The 22,550-nt window shown below is 55.6% G+C and overlaps 3 protein-coding genes across 3 annotated transcripts; 1 reads left to right on the top strand and 2 right to left on the bottom strand.

The window, feature by feature from the left end:
* Positions 1–1,595: 1,595 nt before the first annotated feature.
* Positions 1,596–5,696, bottom strand: FCN3 (ficolin 3). Its single transcript, XM_054572198.1, has 10 exons — positions 5,666–5,696; positions 5,471–5,572; positions 5,093–5,188; positions 4,705–4,749; positions 4,429–4,461; positions 3,979–4,209; positions 3,796–3,847; positions 2,875–2,982; positions 2,644–2,780; positions 1,596–1,840 (listed from the first exon to the last, which is right to left on the bottom strand). The coding sequence occupies exons 1-10, from the start codon at positions 5,694–5,696 to the stop codon at positions 1,596–1,598; spliced, it is 1,080 nt and encodes a 359-aa protein (XP_054428173.1).
* A 2,921-nt stretch (positions 5,697–8,617) lies between these two features.
* CD164L2 (CD164 molecule like 2) lies at positions 8,618–11,744 on the bottom strand. The gene is made up of 5 exons (XM_054571502.1): positions 11,657–11,744; positions 11,044–11,211; positions 10,873–10,944; positions 10,282–10,326; positions 8,618–8,766 (listed from the first exon to the last, which is right to left on the bottom strand). The coding sequence occupies exons 1-5, from the start codon at positions 11,742–11,744 to the stop codon at positions 8,618–8,620; spliced, it is 522 nt and encodes a 173-aa protein (XP_054427477.1).
* An 8,880-nt stretch (positions 11,745–20,624) lies between these two features.
* On the top strand, positions 20,625–21,617 carry GPR3 (G protein-coupled receptor 3). Its single transcript, XM_054571504.1, has one exon. The coding sequence runs from the start codon at positions 20,625–20,627 to the stop codon at positions 21,615–21,617; it is 993 nt and encodes a 330-aa protein (XP_054427479.1).
* The last annotated feature ends 933 nt before the right edge of the window (positions 21,618–22,550 follow it).

The raw sequence follows: 22,550 nt of genomic DNA on the forward strand, positions 1-22,550 counted from the left end.
AGCGTCCACCGTCGTTTTCTCTGCCCTCATATATAGGTTGGGCCCAGCCCTTTCCCGCCGACCCGGAAAGCCCCACCCTCGGCCCTGGGGCAGCACTGCTCCCTAGCGGCCCGGGACTCAGCCTCTCTCCTCCCTGCTATCCAGCTAGAACCTCTGAGCCAGGCGCTTCCGGAACAGCCTGTGCCACTGTGCACGCCAACCACTGTGGATTGCTCACAACAGGAGCTCATAATACGGGTGCCCAGGCCTGGGCTAGGGGAACGGTGTGAATTACAGGCCCTGTCCTGCAGGGATCTGTTGAATGAATGGATCTCCAGAGACATCAGGATGTGCAGAGCATGGGGAAGAGGGGTGGGTGTTCTCCAGGGAGGAACTGGAATGGAGAAAGTCTGTCCCTCCACCTGCCTGGAGGCCATCAGCCCTGGTATGGGACTTGGCATCTGAGCACCCCAGTTTGCCCCCTTGCCAGGGAGGCTACTTCCCCCAGAATCCAATCTGATGACCTTTCACGTCCATTCAAAACCTGACCATGGGACTTAAGAGTCTTCACACAAACATTTCTCTACCCACCTGAAAGAGAACCCCAGAACTCCAGCCCTTCTCCAGTAAGTGAGGCAGCACCCTGGTGTAAACTTCAGTGGACTCTGAAATCAGGAACTGGGGACTGAGAGAGGTTGAGTAACTTGTCCAAGATCACTCAGCCACGTGAGCTGAATGCAATCCCCAGGATTCCTTATCAGACTACAGATATCAGACTCTTAACTGACATATTTTGCCATGTATAATGTGCACCTTTTTGCCCAAATTTTTGAGGGAGAAATAAGAATGTGCATTATACATGGGTATAAGGATTACATACCATGGGTATAATAATCCCATGTATAATGTTCACAAAACATGGGTGTGCATTATACATGGCAAAATACGGGTACTTATTGCTCTGCCACTTTCTAGAATGTGGCTCTGGCAGATTAACTGCTTTATAAATGCTAGCTCAATAGCTGCTGTTTCATTACCTGTGGTCCCATTGAAGAAAATGTACCTTCCTTGGTTTTACCCTGAATTTAAACCAGCCCCTACTGGAACCAGAGAGTAGCCAAGGATGAGAATCTGGTTTACAACAGAGGCTGGAGTGGAAAACAGATGACCTATAAAAGACAGTCGTGGGCAACAGAGAAGGTGAGAAAATTGCAATTTGCACCACAAAACCACCCACTTGCAGGACCCAGAGGGCCCAAGGACACTGTCAGTGGACGCTTGAATCCCAAGTCCTTCATTAAATGTTCTCCTGGCCTTGGCTTGTGTACCTCCAGGGACGGAAACCTTATTACCTTAGGAGGCTTATCCGTTCATCTTCCTGACTGAAAGAAGTCTTTCTTCAATGGAGCTAAAAACCTGTGTCCCTACTCCACCCTCCAGCTCCACCCTCTTGAGGTTTCCCCAGTAACTGGAACAGTTCTGCAAGCCAGGAAAGGGTTAAAATGATTTTATTTTTAAAAGTGGACAGCCGAGCAGAGGCAGTTAGCAATGGGGAGGGGTAGCCGAGGGTCCGGAAGCTGTGCAGGAGAGATAAGGGTGCTCGTTGTCAGCGTGCCCTAGCGAAGCATTATGCTAACCCTGCGGTAAGGTTGGCCCGCGCCGAGGCCTGAGGCCCAGTCAATGCCAAACTTGTGGGCAGCGGTGGGGGACATCACATAGTGTCCATTGAGATTGGCTCGATAGCAGGATCCGTACCACCAAGCACCGTGGACAACCACTGCGCGGTCGCCTCTGCTTTTGGCATCATGGTCAGCATCGTAGGTGGGAAAAGACTCCCCATTGTGAGAGCTCAGGGAGTCCCCTGTCAGGGAGGGGACAGGAGGCACATTGGTGCCAGCACCATGCCTGGCGCCCTGGAAGAGATTACCTCACAGGAGCCTCAGAACAAATGAGAGGTGGGTGTTATCAGGCCCCATGAGAAAACAGCAGCACCAAGGAGCCAGGGTGTTCGCCCAAGGTTCGTCACGGGGGCACTGGGACTTTAACTCAAGACTGTGGCTCCAAAGCCAACGGCTCCCCTCCCTGCCTTGTCCCCTCCCAGAATCCCCAGCTTCCCTCTAGCTCCTGTGTCTCTTTGTAGCTCCCGTCTGTCTGCGGCAGCCTGAGCAACTCTGTCAAGAAGAGCTGGGAGGGGCTTCTCAGATGCCGGGGCAGGAGAGGGGGCTCTCCTGAGGCAGCTCCTTATGTCACTTCCCTCTTTCAAGTCTTTCCTCAACAGTCGCTGTTCCTCTGAAAAAAACCTCCCCTCGATCCTCTTCCAAAGCAGATAATGCTAACACTCAACAGGGCCTCAGATAGTTCCCACAGCCTCCCTCCCGGCCTCCTTGTCCCTTTTACAGTGTAGGAAACTGAGGCTCTGACAGGGAAGGAAGTTGCCCAGGGTCACATAGTTAGTAAATGACAGAGCTGGTCTGTTTGCCTCATGAGCCCAAATTCCTTACTCCTGCACCGCGTTGCCTCATAATTGCCATCTCTCAGATGATAACACTGAGGCCCACAGAGGAGAAGGACTTATCCTGGGTCATTATGGAGGCAGTGCCAGTGCTGTGGCAGTATCCCTCACCTTTTTCACCTACTCCAGGGCCCCGCCTGAGGGTTGCTCACCTGCAGTGCCCCCTAAGAACTTGCCCAGCACCAGCTGGTAGTGGTCCGCCTCCCCAAGGAGGCAGAAGGACTCATAGCGGGCAAAGGTGTGGTTGCCATTAAAGTCCTCCAGCTCCACCCGAAGCTCCCAGGTACCGGGTGGGGGCGGAGGGCAGGGCAGGGAGGAGGAACCCTCAGGGCCCGGAATGCCAGCGGAACGCCCCTCAGGCTCCCTGGACCCTGCTGGGAACGTGGAGTGTCAGCTGGTGCAAATTCTCATTACCCAGCCAGAATTCAGACTCCTGATTCCTGAAACCTGCTTTGTAGGAGGACCAAGAGCGGAAGAAATCCACAGAACACCTAGGGAGGCAGGGAAGGCTAGCACACGGGCCACTCCCCCAGGCTTGGCGTGAGACGAGGAGAAGCAGGGGCAGTGGCAGCGGAGAGCAGGCACACTGTGAGGCGCGGCAGGCGTCCCCTGCCTCTTTGGACTGGGGGCTTGTTGATAAAGCGTCAGTTCAAGTGAGTTTTGCCTGTGAATATATCGAGGAACTCTACATTCTCTTATTAACTTTTAGCGTCAGCAAAACTGTAAACTTCACACCAAAGCCTTGCTAGCCCTGGGGGAGACTGAAATAATAGAAATGTCGTTCGTGCCTTCTGGAAGTGGTCAGTTCTGCTGGGAGTCAGGTTCAAAATAACTGGCTTTAATTTACTATGATTAGAGCACAGAGGTCACCTCTGGAGGCCCAAGAGGGACTCCTGGCCTTACCCTGGAGCCCCCCTTCAAGCCAAGCAGTCCCCAGGCTCCATAGAGTTTCCCTCCTAAATACCTTTCAGTCTGAGCGCCTCCACTTCCGTTGTTGCCACTGCCCATTGTCTTCTCCGACCTGAACCTCTGCAGTCCTAACTTGGGCCCTGTTTCTACTCTTGTCCCCCACTGCAATGCATCTTCCATGTTGTCATCTTTCTAGAACATAAGTCTGACCTGGCGATTCCCAGCCTAAAGCTCTCCCTTGGCTCCCCATTTACCCCCATGAGCCCCAGTCAGTCATTCAGTGCTGTCCGTGGACTGGCCTTTGCCGAGGCCTTCATCCGCCTTGGCCCACACCAGTGGGCCTCAGCCAGCCACTCGTACCTGCTCTCAGCTCACCTGCGTGGTCCACCCGCCACCTCGCAACCCTCTTGTACTGTCCTGTCTCGCTGCGTCTGTCTTTCCCTCTGCCTGGAATGACATTCTGCACGTCATGTGCCTTGAGAACTTCTACACAGCCTTCAAGGCCCTGTCAGATGTCACCTTGTCCGTGAAGCCTTCTGAGACTTCAGGTCCCCTGGGAGCTCATAAAGTGTGTCTGCGCCTTACTCTGAGAAATGTCTTGGCTCCAGGGGGCTCTGGCTCCCCCTGGGGGCCAAAGGGCTGGTGTGGGCCTGGCCTGTGAGTCCTCTCTCTGACACTCACCAGCCATCCACCCCCTTGGGTGTCCATGTCACAGAGAACTGGAAGGACTCTGCCTTCAGGCAAGCACACATGGTACCAGCCGCTCGAGGTGGCGCCCCCGCTGAGCAGCTCCTGGCAGCTCCTGGGGCCTGGAGGAGGGGAGATGGACTGAGAGGCCCCCAAGTTGTGACCCCACCCCCACCCCCACCCCATGGGCAATGGAAGAGGCTAAGTGTGGGTCCTCAGGAGCCCTCTCTGCTCCTTCAGGTCCCTGCAAGGAGCTCTAGGGCTGGACCACACCTGGTAGTCCACCAGCACCCCAGCACCGCCTGGTTCCAAGCTCTGGGCTCCTGCAAGGGCTGCCTCACCCTCCTGGCACCGGAGCAGGTTCGCTGGGTCTCCTGCCTCGACGAAAGATGGAATATTAGCGCCGAGGTCTGCGTATCCCTGAGGGGATGCCCACGAACCACCAGAGGGGAGGATGCGCAGGCCCTTCTCCTAACCCTGCCCACCCCTCTCAGCCTTCCGTCCGTCTGCAGGGGGGCAATCGCAGCCAATGGCCAAGCAGCAACCCAGCAGAGCCCTCCCCCTTTCTAGCCCGGGGCAGAGCACGGGAAGAAGAGGGCTGGGTTTCACTCGCTCACCTGCCTCACCCTTGGGGCCCATCTTGCCCGGTGGTCCAGGTCTCCCTGAAGTCCCAGAGACAGAGATGCTGGACGTCCCACCCCATACCCAGGGCCACCAACAACAGGGATTCGGAGACTGGAGTCCAATTCCGGCTGCACCCTTCCCTGGCAGTGATTGTGGACAAACGACTTATCCTCCTGGAGCCTCACTTTCCCCGTCAGTAAAAAGGGGGAAACTCTCCGGCTGCCTCACAGGGTTGATCTGTGGATCCTGGGTGCCCAGCCTGGAACCCCGCACACGGTAGGTTCCTGGCCCTTTTGTCATCACCTCTTAGCACAGTTGTTGCTGCACCGCCAGCCTCCTCAGTTTACCCCAGGTCCCTGTCTGCTCCCTGGTATCTCTCACCTTGAGGACCTGGAGATCCCTTCTCCCCAGGACTTCTTGGGGCCTCAGGACAGCCCGGCAGGAGGACAATTTTGCTGGCTTCCAGGTCCCGGGGTTCTGGGTGGAGACACCGGGCCGGGCGGGCACAGAGCAGTCACAGGGCAGCGGACTTGCTTCTCTCTCCCAGAGCCCCTGCAGTTCTCCTTCCGTCTCCCAGATTCTAGCTGTCAGGCCGCTTGCCTCCAAGAGCCTTCAAGGCTTCATACTGTCTGCATCTAATTGCAGAGTCCAGATCATCAAACGCCCACCCAGCTCCTCGAGGCTGGTAAGCCTGGGCGGGAGAACGACACTCAGCGAGGTCACGAGGGTGGGTTGTGGGGAGGCGCTCTAGGACCCGACCTGGACAGCTGGGGTGGTCCTCAGTCCTCAGACAGGCTGGCTCCCTGAGCAAGAAGAGCAAAAGGCAGGGGGGGTCTGCAGGAGGCCCATCTTGCTGGTCCCCTCGAGAGCAAAAAGCCACTTTAGAAGGGCGCTGGGCTGGTGGAAGAACAAAGAAAGACTTCCATCCATTGTGCCTCCTCAGGGGCACCCTACCCAGGTTGGAGCGAGCAGGAGATGAAGGCATTTCCTCCCTCGGCCCCAGGGAGAATGGGCATTATCGCCGCCCTATTCACCTGGGATGGAGTCTGACCATTGCTCCTGGCTGCCAGGGCCCCTCAGCCCTCTTTCTAGACCTTTGCATTCAGGGGGGATTTCTGCCTTTGAACCTTAGCTCATTCTGAGCCTTCCATCTGGAACGCCCATCTCTGCAGCTCTACTGTGAAGCTTCGCCTGTCCATGAAGGCCCAGCCCTAATGTCGTCTCCACTAGGAATCCTTTCCCGAGCCTGTCAACAGTATTAATGACCTCTATGGCAGGCCCAGAGCTCGTGGTGGCAGGGACGGGGGAGGTACAATGCGGCATCAGGGAAAGTGGGAGCCCAATTTACCAGACAGGATGGATCCATGAGATGGATGCTCTGAGGCCCTGCAATTCCAGTTCCGGGAATCTGTCTTCCTCAAACTCTCCCACAGGTGTGACAAGATCCTTGGACAAGCCTGTTTCTCAGGGTGCTGTTTATAATAATCAATGTGGAAATGACCCAACAGGACAATGATAGGATGAAGGCAATTAAGTTATCACCATGTGGACAAGTCACTGGGCAAATGTGAAGAATAATGAAAGGGGCCAAGTTGCAGAATGATATATACAGTACAGCCCCACTTTGTATTTTAAAAAAGCTAAATGTAAATTCACAGGAAAAGGTCTGAAACATACTGCGAACCAGAGCTACTTCTGGGGAGTGCGACCAGTGGGGCAGCTATTCTCACTCTTTATATAAACTTCTGTACGGCCCTTTTGTTCCTTAGAGGCATTTACTACTTTTGAAAAGAGAAAACATCCAATGAAGGAATTTTCTTAACCGAGTGGAAAGCCAGCGGGGGGTGGGGGGGGCGCATTTCTTCCCTCCGCCCCAGGGAGAATGGGCATGATCCCTGCCAGCTCTTAAGTGCCGGCTGGAGAAGCCAGGGGAGGGTGATCCAGGCAGGGGAAATTGCGTGTGCAAAAGCTTGGAGCGGAGAGAGAGCAAGGCAGGCTGGGTAACAGGAGGTAGATCCAAGTAGCTGGAGGGGTGGCTCAAGGGGAGGATGTCTGAGAGGATGGTGGGCATTGATGAAAGTATGGGCGCGGGGGAGAGGTGGACTGTTTGGCATTTTGTCGACGATGGCGTGACCTGTAGGCAGGTGAGCTCTCTGTGAGGCCAAGGAGTAGCCGGAACTACCCATGGACTTCCAGCGGCAACTGAAGAGCCTGCAGGGCAGCCAGGCCTGGAGACTTCTCCAGAAGGCTCAGCTGTAGGCGCACATCTTGAAGTGGGGGGGGCACCCTGCCATGAAGCAGACGGAGCACATGCACCTGCTCTGGACCTTCCCCACACCCCACTGAGATGGAGACTGCTGTTACCCCACTTTACAGATTAGGAAACTGAGGCCTGGAGCTATTAAATAACTTGCTCTAGTTCACACAGAGTGGTCAGGTTCCACAGGCTGAACTCTCAGCCATTATTCTCTCTGTTGCCTCTCAGCTTCCTACGACAGTCCTGGGATTATTATCAGACCCTTAGCCACATGTCCGGTTTCCGGCACATGCTGCCCTCAGTGGGAGACGTTATTAGTTAGAGAAGACTTCTGGGCCCAGGGATGCGGCAGGCGGGGGGCGGGGGCAGTGAAGGGTGGGAGGAGGGCATGGGCAGGGCTTCCCGGGAGGGCCCGAAGGGTGGAGAATTACAGGGGTGTCTCCACATCGACGCAGGGGCAGAGACATAACTTCAGGAGCTGAGAGAGCCTGAAAGACGCCTCTGCACGGCGGTTCTAAAGTCCTTTTCACTTTGGAGCCAGAAAAACCTAGATTCAGGCCCCAGCCCTGCCCCATCCTGCTACATGACCGTGAGCAAGCACAGTCAGCTTCCTGAGCCTCCGTACAGGGCGCCGCTGTACAGGGGCGGGGGAGGAGGTTAGCCTCGTATAGCAGATGAGGATTTTGTAAAAAATGACATCACCAGTCCAAGGCTGAATTCCCATTAAGGAGGGGACAGTGGCCATATCCCCACCCCATCCAAATCCACACACAGCCCATGACACAGGACACAAGCACAGCGCTGGAGAGAGTTCCTTTATTCGAGGGCGACGCCCAAGCCAGGTCTGTGGGAAGAGGCAGGCACAGACCCAATGCCAAGCAGGGGGCCCACAGGGGGCCCACAGGGATGACAGATAAGACAGGGGGAGTTGGAGGACGCTCTCGGCTGCATGTACCAGGACAGGAGGGGATGGCAGGTATTGGACACTGAGACTACTCGGCGCCAAAGATTTTCCCATCCCCAGCGCCCACAGGGGGTCAAGGGGGCAGGCTCTTCGTTCTCCTCCCCCTCAGTGTGGAGCCCAGGCCCGAGGGGGTCCGATTCTGCAGAGGCAGGCAGAGGGCACTCAGGGCGGTGGCCTTGCCTCAGCCAGGCTGGGGACCCCACCCCCAGAGAACAGGTGGCAGCTGGAAGAGCAAACACTTCAATGGAGGCTGCAGTGACCCGCCCCACAGCACACACGGCACACGGGGACCTCCGAGCAGCTCCCCTTCTCAGAGGAAAACCAAACCGCACACACAGCCAAGGTCCTGCCCAAGGCCACGGAGCCGCAGACCAAAGTCTCGCCTGGGCTACCACCTACTGGTTCTCCTCCCTGCTGGCAGCATGAGGGGACAAAGACAAGTGGGCTCAGCTGGGCTCTTAGACACCAGGCCCAGCTGAGTTCCAGTCCCAGCCAATACCTGGCAGAAAGAATCCCACAACGGGGGGAGGAGGAAGAGGTATGGCTCACGTGAGGGACCCTGAGCGGGGAGGCATCACCCTTAGGGCCACCGCACTGAGAAGACAGCCCACTGTCACTTAAGGGGACTGGAGGGGCAGGATTGGGGTGGGGAAAGTGAGCCAGTCTCTGCTGGCTGGTCAGGTACTCACAGTGTCTGGTAGGTGCTGTCCTTGGCCTTGAGGAAGCGCAAGACGAAGAAGGCCACTGCCTGTAGGCACAGCACCAGCACGATGCCTCCGACGAAGCTGGCCCCATCGAAGCCAGGGTTGTGGGCTTCAGGGGTGTGCGGGCTCCCTGCAGGGCGGAGTCATAACGGGCCACCGAGGGCCTGGATTGCAGACCCACCCCAGCAACCTACACAGGTCACCTGGAGGCCCCAGTCCTCACTATGGGAGCCCAGAACAGCAGGCTCAAAAGTTCAGTGGGGTCCTGTGGGCAGCTGGGAGGTGCCTGGTGGGAGGGACAGTGCCCAGCTGGGCAGGGCAGGGCCTTGGCTCCCACCCTGCCTCTGCTCCTGAATTGCTCTGTGGCTCGATGCTTCTCATGCCCTCTCTGGGCCTCCTGACCACACAGACCGGATGGCGACTGAGCTCCCTTCCAGACTCCCTCTCTCACACTGGCCTGAGAGCACGAGGAGGGACCCAGACCTCAGGCATCCAGGCTCCTTTAGACCTTGGGTCTCAGGGTTCAAAACCCAGATACAGATGATGTGGCTCCCTAGCAGGATTCCTAAGACCCTGGAGCTACCCACGTCAGAGCCCTTACTTACAGAGGAAGGAGCGGAGGCACACACTCTGGTCTGCCTCGGGGAGTGGGTAAGTGGAGACCAGATGATGTGTGTCAGAGGAAGAAATGGGGCCCTAAGGGCCAGACCTGTCCAGAGTCACCTCTCAGCTAGGACAGAGCCAGACTCACGCAGCGTCCCCTAATTCCTTCCCCTGCCCTGCCTTAGGGCCCATGGTTGTCAGACTGTGCCTGGGTGGCTCCCAGCTGTGCCACGTTAGCCATCAACTCTCACCAGGGATTCGATTTCAGGCCTTGGGCCCAGTGCCCAGGGCGGGGCGGGGCTGCTGGTGGGAGATCATTCTGGAGCAGTGGACAGGGCCCCAGCTGGGACCTGGGTCCACCTCCCAGGGACTGGAGCTTGTGTAAGGAGTTCTGAGAACATGAAGGGCAAAGGGTGGTTCCAGCCGCAGCTCAGGCAATGCTTTCTGAGGGGGAGGAGTGGAAGAGGGAAGAAATGAGCTGCCCAAGACCGATCTGGGGCTTGAGCTGGAGGGAGCCGAACTATCAATAATTCAGCCTCTCAGATCACGTTTCTGGCTTTAATTAACCAAGAGCCTCTTTAGCCATCTCTGCCAAGCCTGCTGAACTCCAGGCCCTGAGGGGCAGTGGGGGCCAAGGGGTGGGGTTCTTGCCTGGTCTGCTGGGAATCTGCTTTGTGGCCCTCCCTGGACCAGCAGGTGGTCACAGTGGACACCTCACTGGCAACCTGAGCCACACACCATCGGCACCAAGCACAGGTCCTTGAGTGGGTCACTCCGAGCTCTCAGAAATGGTGTTGGGAAGAGGGGATTAGAACCCATCATTTCTTGATCACCTTCCTTGTATCAGACACTGAACTAGGTGCTATACACCCTTTCACAAAATTCTCACAACAACAATGAGAGTTGGTATCCAATCCATTTTATAGACGTGGAAACAGGCTCAGAGGGAGAAGTCACAGGTCTGAGGTCACAGAGCATGCCAGTGGCTCAGCTCAGCTCTGTCTAGTCCTACCACTGGCCAGTTCCCCCAGGTAGTACCTACCTGTTGTGATTGTCTTTGGTTCATAGGTGGGGTGGTGGTGGGCAGCTAAAAAGACAGGGAACCCATAAGAAGCCAGCTCTCCCACCCCTTGACTCCCATCGAGACCCCAGCCCGGGCCAACAGCTGGATGTCTGACTCAGATCAGATCCTCTGTCCCAGGTTCAGACCCACCCAACATACTTTCAAGCCTTTCTTCAACGCAGTTCCTTTCACCAGATGTGCCCTCTCTCCCTCGCAACCTTTAAAAGTCACCTCTGATGCCACCTCCTCCAGAAAGCCCTCCCCTGTTTCTTTCTGAACTTCCAAAGTCCTCACTACACTTTACATTAGAGGAGCTAACGCCCCCTTTCCCCCCACCCCCCCCACCCCCATCCTGTATCCTCCACCTGTACCAATTTACAGAGGAGGAAACAGGCCAGAGAGGGGAAGAGAGTTCTGGGTGAGCTAAAGGCAGAACTGAAACTGGACCCAGGTACGGCCCTCTCCCCGAAAGAGAGAGAGAGACAGATTCCTCCTGGAGGGGAGGCTTTGGCTGGGGACACCTCAGTCCCCTCCCCACAACTTGGATTAGGCTAGCGGGAGCCCCCTTACCTGGACATGACTCTGAGTGGTTGTAGACAGAGCAACCTTCCTTGACCACCTCAGTTTGGTCCACACAGTGTCCTAGTGGGAGAAGGTGCAAGGGAGAGATTTGGGGAGAGGGGCCAAGGTCCTGGGGTTCAGAACCGAGGCACTCAGCTTGGGGAGGGCCAAACTCCATACCTGGCTCCTCGGGCCGACATTGCTCCCACACGCAGCCAGAGAGGTTGTGTGCTCTGTCCCCCTCCACACAATGCTCACAGAGCTTCAGCTCTTTACAGGTCCCTTGGACAGCTGGCCAGATGTTCATTTGGAGCAGGGCTCCCCGCCCAAAGCCTCGGGCTCCTTTCCCTGGTAGGGGGCGGGGGAGCAACTCCTTGAATACAACTGCAGCTTCCCTTCCCCACTGCTGTGGCTCTCTCCCTCTGCACACACATACACTCACCTGGATCCCCTAATCCCCACTGCACACCTGGAGTTTCCACAAACATGACAACACACATTTAAACCTCCCTGACATTCACCCCAGCGTCCTTTCCCTTAGCATGTACCTGGGGTTCTTCAGTTACATTTGAGGCTGCCGCCCCCGGACACACCTGAGGCTCCTTACTATATACATACACTGGGCTCTACACAGCCAGAGCCGCCTTTACCCACCCCTGGAGCCCCGCACACGTATGGAAAGTCCTCTTCTACTCCCCCATTACCCCTCCCAGCCGCCTGCTCCTGGACAGGCGACTGGGGGAGGGGCACTCTTCACCTGCCCCGCTCCTAACCAGACCCTGGCCAGCATTACCAGCCACAACGAGCTGGGCACACAGGAGGAGGCAGCAACAGCCGCCACAGAGCGCGGCCCGTAAGGCTTGGGGTCCCGGCAAGGCCATGGGCGCGGGGGCGGGGTCTGGGGGTCGGCGGAGAGCTTGTGTCCCGCGTCCCTTCTGGACTCGGCTCCGCCAGGGTATGGGAACGAGACTGACCGACGGGGGCGGGGCAAGGTGGGCGGGGGCAAAGGTGGGCGGGGCTAGTGGCGCAACCCGAAGGGGCCGGGCTTGACGGTCCGGGGTGGGGCCAGGTAGGGCGTGGTTACTGGGTGCGGTCAGGTGGGGCTGGGTCCGGCGGTCTGGGGCGGGGCTCTGACAAAAGGGGGCGGGGTCCAGGACCAGTTGCGCACCTGGTACCTGGGAACCCCCCAGCGGCAGTTCCATAGAAAATGCTGAGCAGCGAGTTATCCCTACTTCACCGGTGAGGAAACTGAGGCTCAGAAAAGATGAATGACTAGTTAGAGGTCACAGAGTTAATGGCAAAATATGGATTTGGAGCAAGGTCACTTTCCTGCCCCCTGGGCTTGGCACAGGCGGGGCCTTGTCGAGTGCACCCTCCAACCAGGCCCCAGGACTGCTGACCAGCTACAGCTGGCCCCTCAGCTCTGGCCCCCCACCTGGCTTCAATCTCTGCACCCTCCTCTCTTTTGTCCCTCAGCCCACCATGTCTGCCTCCAACCCACATCTTCTGATCAAGTCACCAGTCTCATTGTTACTGGGGCAACTGAAACTTTTCACAGCTTTCCCTCCTGCCTTGACAACCGCCCTGGCGCCCACCTCTTCTGGTTCTTCTCCCATTACAATCACTTCTCAGGTTCCTTAGAGGGTGCCTCCTCTTCCTCTTTCCCCCTCCTTCTCTCTTCTTCCCCTCCCTTTCTTCCCCCTCGGTTTCTCCTTTTCCTCCTTCCCCATCTTCGTCGCTAATGGCCCAGTTCAGTCCTGAGACCTATTCCATCTCTCCTGGGGTCAGCTCGGTCATTCCTCTGCCATCGGTTCCCATTTGAAAGCCAATAACTATCTCTCCATCTCCAGTCTAGTGCTCTCTCCCCAGCTGCCACACCTGCAACTAAAAATACATAGTTAACAACTATTGACCCCTTACTGTGAGCAGAATGTACATTCTACTAAGAGCTTTTAACTTGCAGCTTCTCCTCTAATGTCCACACTACCCTCTAGGTATGGGTTTTATCTCCAAATTGCAGATTTCAGAAGTAACATCATCCCCTGAATGGTGTGACTCAGTGGGTTGAGCATCATCGCACAAATCAAAACGTTGCCAGTTTGATTCCCAGTCAGGGCACATGCCTGGATTGCAAGCCAGGTCCCCAGCTGGGGGCATATCAGAGGGAACTGACCGATGTTTCTCTAGCACATTGATATTTCTCTCCCTCTCCTTCTCCTTCTCTTCCCCTCTCTCTAAAAATCATAAATAAAAGCTTTGTGGGCGGCAGGATATAGCCTAGGATCCAATGAGGCCAGAGGCTACTCCCCCCTCTTATTATGCCTTCTTTTGGCCCATCTGCTTCCTGGGCACCTCCACATCCTGCCTGGTCCGTCTCCCCCACCTAGGAAGGCCCCTTCATTCCCTGAGCCTCCCAATTGGAAACCAGGGGCTCATCCTCACCCCTTCCCGTTGCCCCCCAAATTAAAATCCTGCAGATTCTGCCTGTGCGTATCTCCTCGGACCTACTCCCTTGTCTTCTCTTTGCTGGCCTCACTGCCTCTCAGCCTCCAGGCCCTTCCCCAAGTTGGCCCTCATAGTGCAGGGCTCTACTAAAACCATGTTAATAAAGAATGGGTAGGCCTCCACAACCCTCTGTCTCCTGGCTCTATAAGTCTCTCCAGCATGTCCTGGGCTCACCCCAACACCTTCCTACCCTCCAAGAAGATATAACAGCCTCCCCTCTAATACACCTTGCCTTTTCTACCTCCTTGCCTCGATCCTATAGCTGCTCTGTAAACTGGAGGGCCCTCTTTCTGTTACCAGACAGGGGCCTGGCCCTGAGCAGGTCTGCCTAGGGCCAACTATAGTGCGTGGGTTCTTGACTTCATGAAGGAAAGATTTCACAACACGAGTCCAGGTGACTAGGAGGATGTGTTTATTGAAGTTGGGTGCAGTGAAACAAGGAAGGGCTTAGCATAGAGGGAGTAACAGGAAAGACTTGGCTGGCCTGCCTTAGCTCACTGGGAAGTCAGAGAAAAGGGGGTTTTGGGGACACATTCGCAGGATTAGCCTGGGACAAGCTGCCAGCTGCCCATTGCCTTAGAGTTTAGGAGATGTGTGCCTGGGGGGCAAGGAGACGGGGGAAGAAGAAGGGAAAGGAAATGGCGCCAGCTGCTCCTCAGAGGGAGAGCATGCACGCTGGGTCTTTTATCTTGAGGCTTTTATCTCTTTCTTGCAGGCAGAAATCTTAGAAGAGGTCTCAGGGAAGGGTTTCAGTAGAACAGTCGTCAGTCCTCCAGGTGCGCCCTTCTTGGGGTCGTGGTCTCCACTGATTGGTCAGTGACAGGGCAGGGGGTCTTTAGTCATTGCACTTGGTTCTGGCATCACCCCCCTGGTTTTGCTGCTTTTCTGAACCTGGAGCTGAAACACAACTGAGGCCTGGATGTTACCTCCAGGCAGGAAAGGCGAGGGGAGAAGAGGTTACCCTGGGGGTGAGGCCCTTGTTTTCGCAGTTTTGCCCGCTGCCGGGCACTGGGGCCTTCCGCCCTGGGGCCCATCTGCACCTGGCTGTAAGTTGTTTGGCCACTGTGTTCAGCTACCTGTCTCAGTTTCCCTATTCCCCTTGCCAAGGAATTTCCCTAGCTCCTCATTTCTCCCCTGACTCCATCTGTCTGGCAAACTAATCCTTCGTGACACCACACTAGAGGGCCAGCTCCTGCAGGAAGCCCCCGTCACTGTCTCAGCGCAAGGCCGAGCTGCTGCAGCACTTGTCCAGCTGGTAGACCTGAGGCCATCTGCGCCTCCACAGCAGAGCACTCACCTCCTCACCATCTCTTGCCTGGGTGACTGCAGGCCTCCTGGTAGGGCTCCCGCTTCTGCTCCCCCACTTCAGTCTGTTTTCCACTCAGCAGCCTGAGTGATCCTTTGAAAATGGAAGTCAGATTATCTGACTCTCCTGCGTAGGCCCACCGGTGGCTCTCATCTCACCGTTTTCCGACTTACATGATCTTCCCTCCGCCTTCCTCCCAGGGCTCAATCCTTACCCCTTTGGCTCCAATCTCCTCTCTGGTCCTCAAACACATCAACTCTTTGCCTCCTGAGGGACCGTACACTTCCCGTGCCTTTTCCTTGAAACTCTTCTATTAAATGACTCACACCGTGGCCTCCCTGCTTAAAAGAGGTCTCCTGGTTATTCTGCATCATGATACCTTCTTTTTCGTTCAGAACATGTATCCAATTGTTCTTTTGTTTCCTAGGCTGTACATTCCATGAAGGCAGAAACAATGTTGATCTTCTTCCCTGCACACATAGCGCTAAGTAGGTGTTTATTAAATAACCATACTGTACCATGTTGTGACTGTTTGTGTACATGTTTGTCTGTCTTACTGGTCTGTGAGACCCTCAAGGGCTCCCACTCAATAACATATCAAGGGTTTATTTTTGAAGTGTCTATCTCTCTGCATTCGAATGGAAGCTCAATGAAGAAGGCAGGGATTTTTTTGCCCTGGCTGGTGTGGCTCAGTGGATTGAGTGCTGGCTTGCAAATTGAAAGGTCACTGGTTTGATTCCCAGTCAGGGCACATGCCTGGGTTGTGGGCCAGGTCCCCAGTTGGGGTTATGTGAGAGGCAACTAATCAATGTATTTCTCACACATCAGTATTTCCCTTCCTCTTTCTCCCTCCCTTCCCCTCTCTCTAAAAATAAATAAAATCTTTTAAAAAAATAAAGAAAGCAGGGAGTTTTGTTCATTGCTGTATTTTCTGTGCCTAGAACAATGCCTGGAAAATAGCAGCTGCTCAATAAATATTTATGGGATGTTGAAATGCGGGAATGGGGCCAGATTCTCTCTCTGTCCCACTCAGATCCAAGCCTGGGAGAACTCTCGGTGAATATTAGCTGAATGATGAATGGGTCTGTGCTAAGAATGTGTGCACTGATGGTGCCCAGATTTCTGGAGCTTGGACAAGGAGTCTGAGTGGATCTTATCTGTGTCTCACACACATAAACCTCCACTTGAGAGCCTACCAGGGGTGTTCAAACTTTTGGCATCTCTCGGCCACACTGGAAGAAGAAGACCACATTTAATGTGGTCTTGGGCCACACATTAAATATATTGTGACACATAATCACAAAAAAACTCATAATGTTTTAAGTAAATTTGTGATTTTGTGTTGGGCCGCATTCATCCTGAGCTGCGTGTGGCCCTCCCGCAGCCCATTGGACACCCCATTGCACAGCCCGGCAGGAAAGATTTCTTACCTGGAAATGATTGCTCACAGCCATCTGGTGGTCACCTAGAGAAGTGCATGTATTGTCAGTCCTGGGATGATGGGGCGTCTAGGCTCCAACGGGAAGGCACACTGGACTTGATTACAGGTAGCCCTGGAGTCAGGTCCCAGTTCTGTCACTTCCTGTGTTATTTGGGGTAACACTTTCTACTTCTCTGGGCTTCACCTACGAAATTGGAATGCAGGGCTGTTGTAAGCACTGTGCTCTGGTTTGGCTTCTGTAGGTGGGGAGGATTGGAGAGGGTGTTGATGGTGGGGAGAGGCAAGGAGGTAGGGCAGAGGGCATGAGGAGGAGCAGGAAGGAAGGGCTGCCCCTTCCTCTAGAAAGCAAGTCTTTGGGGGAAGAGAGACCTGGTTGGCGGTGATGGCCTCAATTGTCCTGTTGATATGGGGCAGTTTGGGAACATAAGAGTGTGCATGTGAAAATCCACAGGCTCACTTGCATCTCTTGGATCTCAGGGTTTCTCAGGGTCAGAAATATCACTGCACTCCTTTCCTCCCTGGCTGCCTGAGGATTGACCTCCACCATGAACAACAAAGTCACTGTCAGGATCAGGAAATTCTGGCCAACCTGCTACTTCAGTGGAAACATGGTCTTCAGTGTCCTTCCCCCTGGGAAGGCAATAGTACCTAAGACAGAAATTTGGGACAAACTAGCCAAAATGTACAAGACCACACCAGATGTCATCTTTATATTTAGAATCAGAACCCATTCTGGTGGTGGTAAAAAAAAAATGGCTTTGACATAATTTGTGATTTCTTGGTTTATGTAAAGAAAAATGAGCCTGGACACAAGCTTGCAATCCTGGCTTGTATGCAAAGAAAAAGACCTCAAGAAAACAGCGAATGGAATGAAAGAGCAGGGTGAGGGCAGACGGGGCTGCAGGGCAGGCCAAGGGCGGTGCAAGAAGAAGTAAAGACTCTGCAGTGACTTTGTGGTGATTGTGCAGATTTTTAATGAGATAATTAGTAAACTATGAACAAATTTTAAAAACTTTCACTGCCACTGCTATTCTGAGTGGCAGTGGATAGCAGAAGATAATCTATTACACACTTTCCTGCCGACATCCCAGCAGCTTTTACCCCTTTCTGAGACCAGCTGGACAGCTGTTGGGACCCAGCTCTGATGGCGGAGAGAGTGGATACCTAAGTCCTGGGGCACTGATGCCCCTGCATTCCCTCTTTTTGACACCCCCACCTTCCTTGACAACGTTGGTGTTACTACTCCCTTTCCTTCTTTCTCTAGATGTTGCTTTTTTAGTTCAATTATCCAGTCAACCTGTATTTGTTGAACATCTACTGCACACCAGGCACTGGAGGAGAGAGCCGCCTAGGACAGAGCTCTGGGAAGCCTGCTTTGGAAGCTGTAGCTTGGACGCAGAGACCTTAATGAAGTGAAGGGTTCTACTGTAGACGCGGGAACGGCCAGCGCAAAGGTCCCGGCGCAAGAACACTGTCATCCACAGTCTGTACCCTGCATGCTGGGGTTCCCTGAGGCCCTTCACTCCCTGCTCTCTCCCCTAAGTGATGTCGTCTACTCTAGAACCTCCGTTACTACCTGCGTACCTGTGCCTCCTGGGTGTCCTCCTCCTGCCAGATACACTATCGGCAGCCCATGCAGCCAGTGCTGACAACGTGCCAGGTCCCTCCCCACAATCCTATGAGTAGATACTAACATTATTCCTATCTTATTGATGAGGAAACAGGTACAAAGAATCTAAGAAACTCACCCAAAGTCACACTGCTAGGACATGGAGGAATGAGGGTTTGAGTCCCGTCTACACTCCTGAACACCTCCACCTGCTAAGCACCCCAAACTCAGTGTATCCAAACTAAAATATATTATCTTCCCTAGCCCGGCCCTCTCTTCTAACTGTGTACGCTGCCACTAGCTTGTCACCTCCTTCCTCCTTCCCTACAGTAACTGTGGGGACTGCAGTGGTACTGTGTTTTGGGGAGAAGTAGGGTGGGGCCTGGGGATCTGGGCCCCTGCTAGTTTCCTAACCTGATCCCTGCCCCCAGCCCCCATTCCACAGGGCCTGGGTGATTCCAAAGAGGTTCAAAGCTAGAGACAGGGAGGAAGAGCAGCCAGCTTCTCTTCCCCAGGACTGGCCATATCTGACCCATCTGGAGAAATCTGGGACTAAGGACAGACAGGATTGGGGAAGACAGAGCTCCTTCTCCATGCCCTACCTGCCAGGGTGCCTGCGACAGGGAGTTGAGAGGGGCCTGCCCTGGGATTGATGTGCCAGGTTTTCTGCTTCCAAGTTCTCCCTGGCCTTCCCTTTCCTGCTGCTTCGGGGAAGCGACCCCCCTATCCACGCCACGCTGCTGGCTTTCCGGATCCTTGAGTAAATAATTCAGGCTTTGAAATCTGGCCAGGCTCAGCCCTCCCGTGCTGTGAGGGTGCTGTTGGGCTGACATGAGTGAGGTCACCCAGCGGCTGATCCCTGCCTCAGCATCACAAACGCCTGCCCTGGCAGCAGCTACCTGCCTGATCACTGTCAGTCCAGACCCTGTCCCACTCACCCTGGGACCCACTCACCACATTCGCCTGGTATCTTCATTCCAGGACCCCACAACCCTCATCACTTAGGTAGCTTTGTCGCCTCAGTACCTCAGCACTTGCTATGGGTCATGGCAGGGTTATGGTGGCCTGATGTGCCATCACCTGCACACTCCATCTCCCCTTGCCACTACCTCTGACAGCCTGGGATCTCTGAAACCCATCCTGCCACAGAGTCACTCTCACACTGATATGGTTGCCCTGGGGGCTTCCCTTCCTACGTCAGCGTCCCTCAGCTACCATCCCTCAAGATCCTGTCACCATGTTCATATCGTCACTGCCACCCACCTCCCTGCTCCCTTGTGTTCCCGTCACCATCACCTCAGAGCCCTGTCATCTTCACCGGGGACACCCATTCAGCCTCATCACTCGATTTCCATCACCTGAATTTCGTCAGTCTGTCCTTGCCACTCGAGGGTCCCATTGCCCCACAGCTTATCCGGGTCTCCTTTTCGTTGCCCTCCCACATCCCCCACAGCCTCCCTAAGACTTTTCCAAGGCTCACCCTCCTCTGCCCCCAAAACCCCCGGCCCACAGAGGGCGCCGCGTCAAGGACAGCGCGGGCCGAGTCGGAAGGGGCGGGGCCGCGGCCACGGCCGCTTTTTATGAATGGGGGAGCAGGCTGTGCGAAGCCTTATTACTATGCCGCGCGACGCGCTCTGCGCCCCAATGCGACGTGCCCATTGGTTAGCCGAGGCGTTGACGTCACCAAACCGGTGGCCGGGGGCGGGGCGAGGCGGAGTGACTCACGCCGCTTCTCCCGCGGCCGCGGGGGCTTGTCGGGGTCCGCTCACACCCTGCGCTGCCCAGACCTGAGTGGGAGCTTTCCGCGCGGCCCGGCCGCGCCCAGTCCTGAGAGGTGAGTAGCAGTCTCCGCCGCGGTCACCAGGCGTCCCGGAGGGCATGCAGGTTGCTGGGGAGCTGGGCCGGCGGTCAGGCTCCCAGCGGCCGGCCAGGGTTGGAGGTCAAAACCTGGAACCCAGATTCTGGGCTAGCAGGTGGGACCCAGTGTCCCAGTGCTGAGCTCCATCAGCGGTAACCCGGCGCGGGGTGAGCGCTCCTACAGGAACCGAGGCCCTGGAGGGACTGGTGGTCATCAGAGGTCGGGCTGGCGGGAGGTGGCTGGGACAGGGACCTAGGCGTCCGAGAAGGAGGGGGTGTTTTACTTAAGGGATCCAAACATCCGGGCGGGAGGGGTTTAACTCAGGAATCCAGGCTTCCAGTAGGAGTCTGTTCCAAAGACCCAGGGGTGTAGCCAGAGAGAGGGATCTGGCTGGGGCAGGAGTCTGGGCGGGTGTGTGTTGGCGGGAGGGGGTTTGGGGCTGGGCGCAGGGGGGCGGGGGGAGATGAATTACAAGTGTGGTTATCCCAGGAGTGCGGGGTGGGGGCTGGCGGGAGCTTCACGCGCGCTCCCTGGAGGCGGGGTCTGGGGCTAGCAGTTCTGAGAATCGTGAAGTGTCTGACGAGCCTCAGAAACTGGGCATCATCCTTCCTGGTAGGCAGGGAGCAGAGCTGCTCTCAGTCTTAAGATGTGTTTCCCTTCCCCAGTCCTGGCCTTTCCCAGCATCTCCTGGATCTTACTAGCCCCATCCACTTATGGTAGTCCTTCACCTGGTTCTCCTTTGGTGACACACGTGGGAAGGGGAGGCCTGCAGGACCCAGGGAGTTGGAAGGGAGATGAAGAGACCTAGGACAGGGATACTCAGGAAAAGAGACCTGTGCTGGCCTGGGGGCACCGGGGAGATCAAAGGTATCCTGGAAGGAGCCCTGGGGTATAAGTGGAAGACAAGACATTGGGACCTAGCTAGGTATTCTGAGGAGGGACGCCCACCAAGTATCCGGATAGGCACCTCAGCTCCTGCACACCCCTCTACCCAGCACCCAACCCTGCCAACTTCTCACAGGGCCTTTCTCCTACAGGTACCATGCTGTGGGGTGCAGGCAGCCCCCTGGCCTGGCTCTCCACTGGCCCAGACAACATGAATGTGAGCAGCATGGGCTCAGCAGAGGGGGCCACAGGCCCAGCTGCACCGCTGCCCTCACCCAAGGCTTGGGATGTGGTGCTGTGCATCTCAGGCACCCTGGTGTCCTGCGAGAACGCGCTGGTGGTGGCCATCATTGTGGGCACTCCTGCCTTCCGTGCCCCTATGTTCCTGCTAGTGGGCAGCCTGGCCGTTGCAGACTTGCTGGCAGGCCTGGGCCTGGTCCTGCACTTTGCTGCTGTCTTCTGCATTGGCTCGGCAGAGATGAGCCTGGTGCTCGTTGGTGTCCTGGCGATGGCCTTTACAGCCAGCATTGGCAGCCTACTGGCCATCACTGTAGATCGCTACCTTTCTCTGTACAATGCCCTTACCTACTACTCAGAGACAACGGTGATGCGGACCTATGTGATGCTGGCCCTAGTGTGGGGGGGCGCGCTGGGACTGGGGCTGCTGCCTGTGCTGGCTTGGAACTGCTTGGACTCCCGGGCCACGTGTGGCGTGGTATCTCCACTCTCCAAGAACCATCTGGTGGTCCTGGCTGTTGCCTTCTTCATGGTGTTTGGCATCATGCTGCAACTCTACGCCCAGATCTGCCGCATCGTCTGCCGCCATGCCCAGCAGATTGCCCTCCAGCGGCACCTTCTGCCCGCCTCCCACTATGTGGCCACCCGAAAGGGCATTGCCACACTGGCTGTGGTGCTTGGCGCCTTTGCTGCCTGCTGGCTGCCCTTCACCGTCTACTGCCTGCTGGGCGATGCCCAATCCCCACCCCTCTACACCTATCTTACCTTGCTCCCTGCCACCTACAACTCCATGATCAACCCCATCATCTACGCCTTCCGCAACCAGGATGTGCAGAAGGTGCTGTGGGCCATCTGTTGCTGCTGTTCCTCTTCCAAGATCCCCTTCCGATCTCGTTCTCCCAGTGATGTCTAGTCACATACTGGTGACCCTTCAACCCTGATCACGACAGAATTCCAGAATGTTAGGTCCTCCAGGGCTATGTTCCAACCCCCAAGCTCCACACTCCCAAGACCCAGCTGGTTCTGGTTCTAGGACATTGGGTGTTTCACAGGATTCTGTTCAGATCCCTGCAGGGCCCAGCTGGCTCCATGGTTCTAGAATGTTCAGATGGTCAGGGTTCTACTCAGAAACGTCCCACAGCCCAGCTGGCTTGGAGTTCCAGAATGATGCTGGGTGTTTTACAGTGCCACTCAAGTCCCTGGGCTTCTTCCTCCCTTGACCTTGACCATGTCACTTTACTTTTTAGTTTCTGAGCTAGGGTCAGAGATGTTAGCCACTCAGTTGCCTAGATAGGAGAAAAAGATTTATCTATATATATGTGCACATACAGAGAAAGTTTCTATTATTTATGTATTTATTTATGAATTTATTTATGGGTATACGGGGAAAAAAGAGACCAACACCTTGAAATCCAGGCCATACCAGGGTACCCCCACTTCCCACACCCCCATTTCTGACCTCAGTTCCTAGAGGGGGGAAAGGGAGAAAGAGAAACCACGTATTTTGTTATTATTTTTGCTTATTTTTTATTGAGAGATCATAGAAACCAGAGCCTTTTCCCCAGGCCCGCCCCTCTGGGGTTTGTGAGGGGAACACACCAGCCTCTGGTTTTTTATTTTTTTAAGAAGCCATCTCACCTGAGCAACCGAGAATTCCTCTGCGCTAGGGGCTTGCTGCCCTCTGGTGGAGGTTTGGGGGAAACCAACCTGGCCAAGCAGCCGGGGCCCAACGTGGCAACCCCAACTCCTCTCTAGCCTGGCATCCAGTGCCAGAGCCATTGCCCTGGAGCCAGGCCTCACCCTGAGGTGCCCTAGAGGAGGCAGGATGTGAACCAACACCTGACCC

Source organism: Pteronotus mesoamericanus, unplaced genomic scaffold (genome assembly GCF_021234165.1).
Source record: "Pteronotus mesoamericanus isolate MK-2021 breed Mesoamerican mustached bat unplaced genomic scaffold, CSHL_Meso_final contig_221, whole genome shotgun sequence".
Classification (NCBI taxonomy): domain Eukaryota; kingdom Metazoa; phylum Chordata; class Mammalia; order Chiroptera; family Mormoopidae; genus Pteronotus; species Pteronotus mesoamericanus.

Excerpts from the sequence above, each read along its gene's own strand:
- FCN3 (XM_054572198.1), bottom strand. The coding sequence starts at position 5,696 with ATGCCTTCATCTCCTGCTCGCTCCAACCTGG. Across the intron at positions 5,189-5,470 it reads GGACCACCCCAGCTGTCCAG|AACCCCGGGACCTGGAAGCC; the intron begins GTCGGGTCCTAG and ends GTCTCCACCCAG. Across the intron at positions 4,750-5,092 it reads GGGATCTCCAGGTCCTCAAG|GGAGACCTGGACCACCGGGC; the intron begins GTGAGAGATACC and ends CTGGGACTTCAG.
- CD164L2 (XM_054571502.1), bottom strand. The coding sequence starts at position 11,744 with ATGGCCTTGCCGGGACCCCAAGCCTTACGGGCCGCGCTCTGTGGCGGC. Across the intron at positions 11,212-11,656 it reads TGCCCAGCTCGTTGTGGCTG|GGAAAGGAGCCCGAGGCTTT; the intron begins GTAATGCTGGCC and ends GCCCCCTACCAG. Across the intron at positions 10,327-10,872 it reads CCACTCAGAGTCATGTCCAG|CTGCCCACCACCACCCCACC; the intron begins GTAAGGGGGCTC and ends CTGTCTTTTTAG.
- GPR3 (XM_054571504.1), top strand. The coding sequence starts at position 20,625 with ATGCTGTGGGGTGCAGGCAGCCCCCTGGCCTGGCTCTCCACTGGCCCA.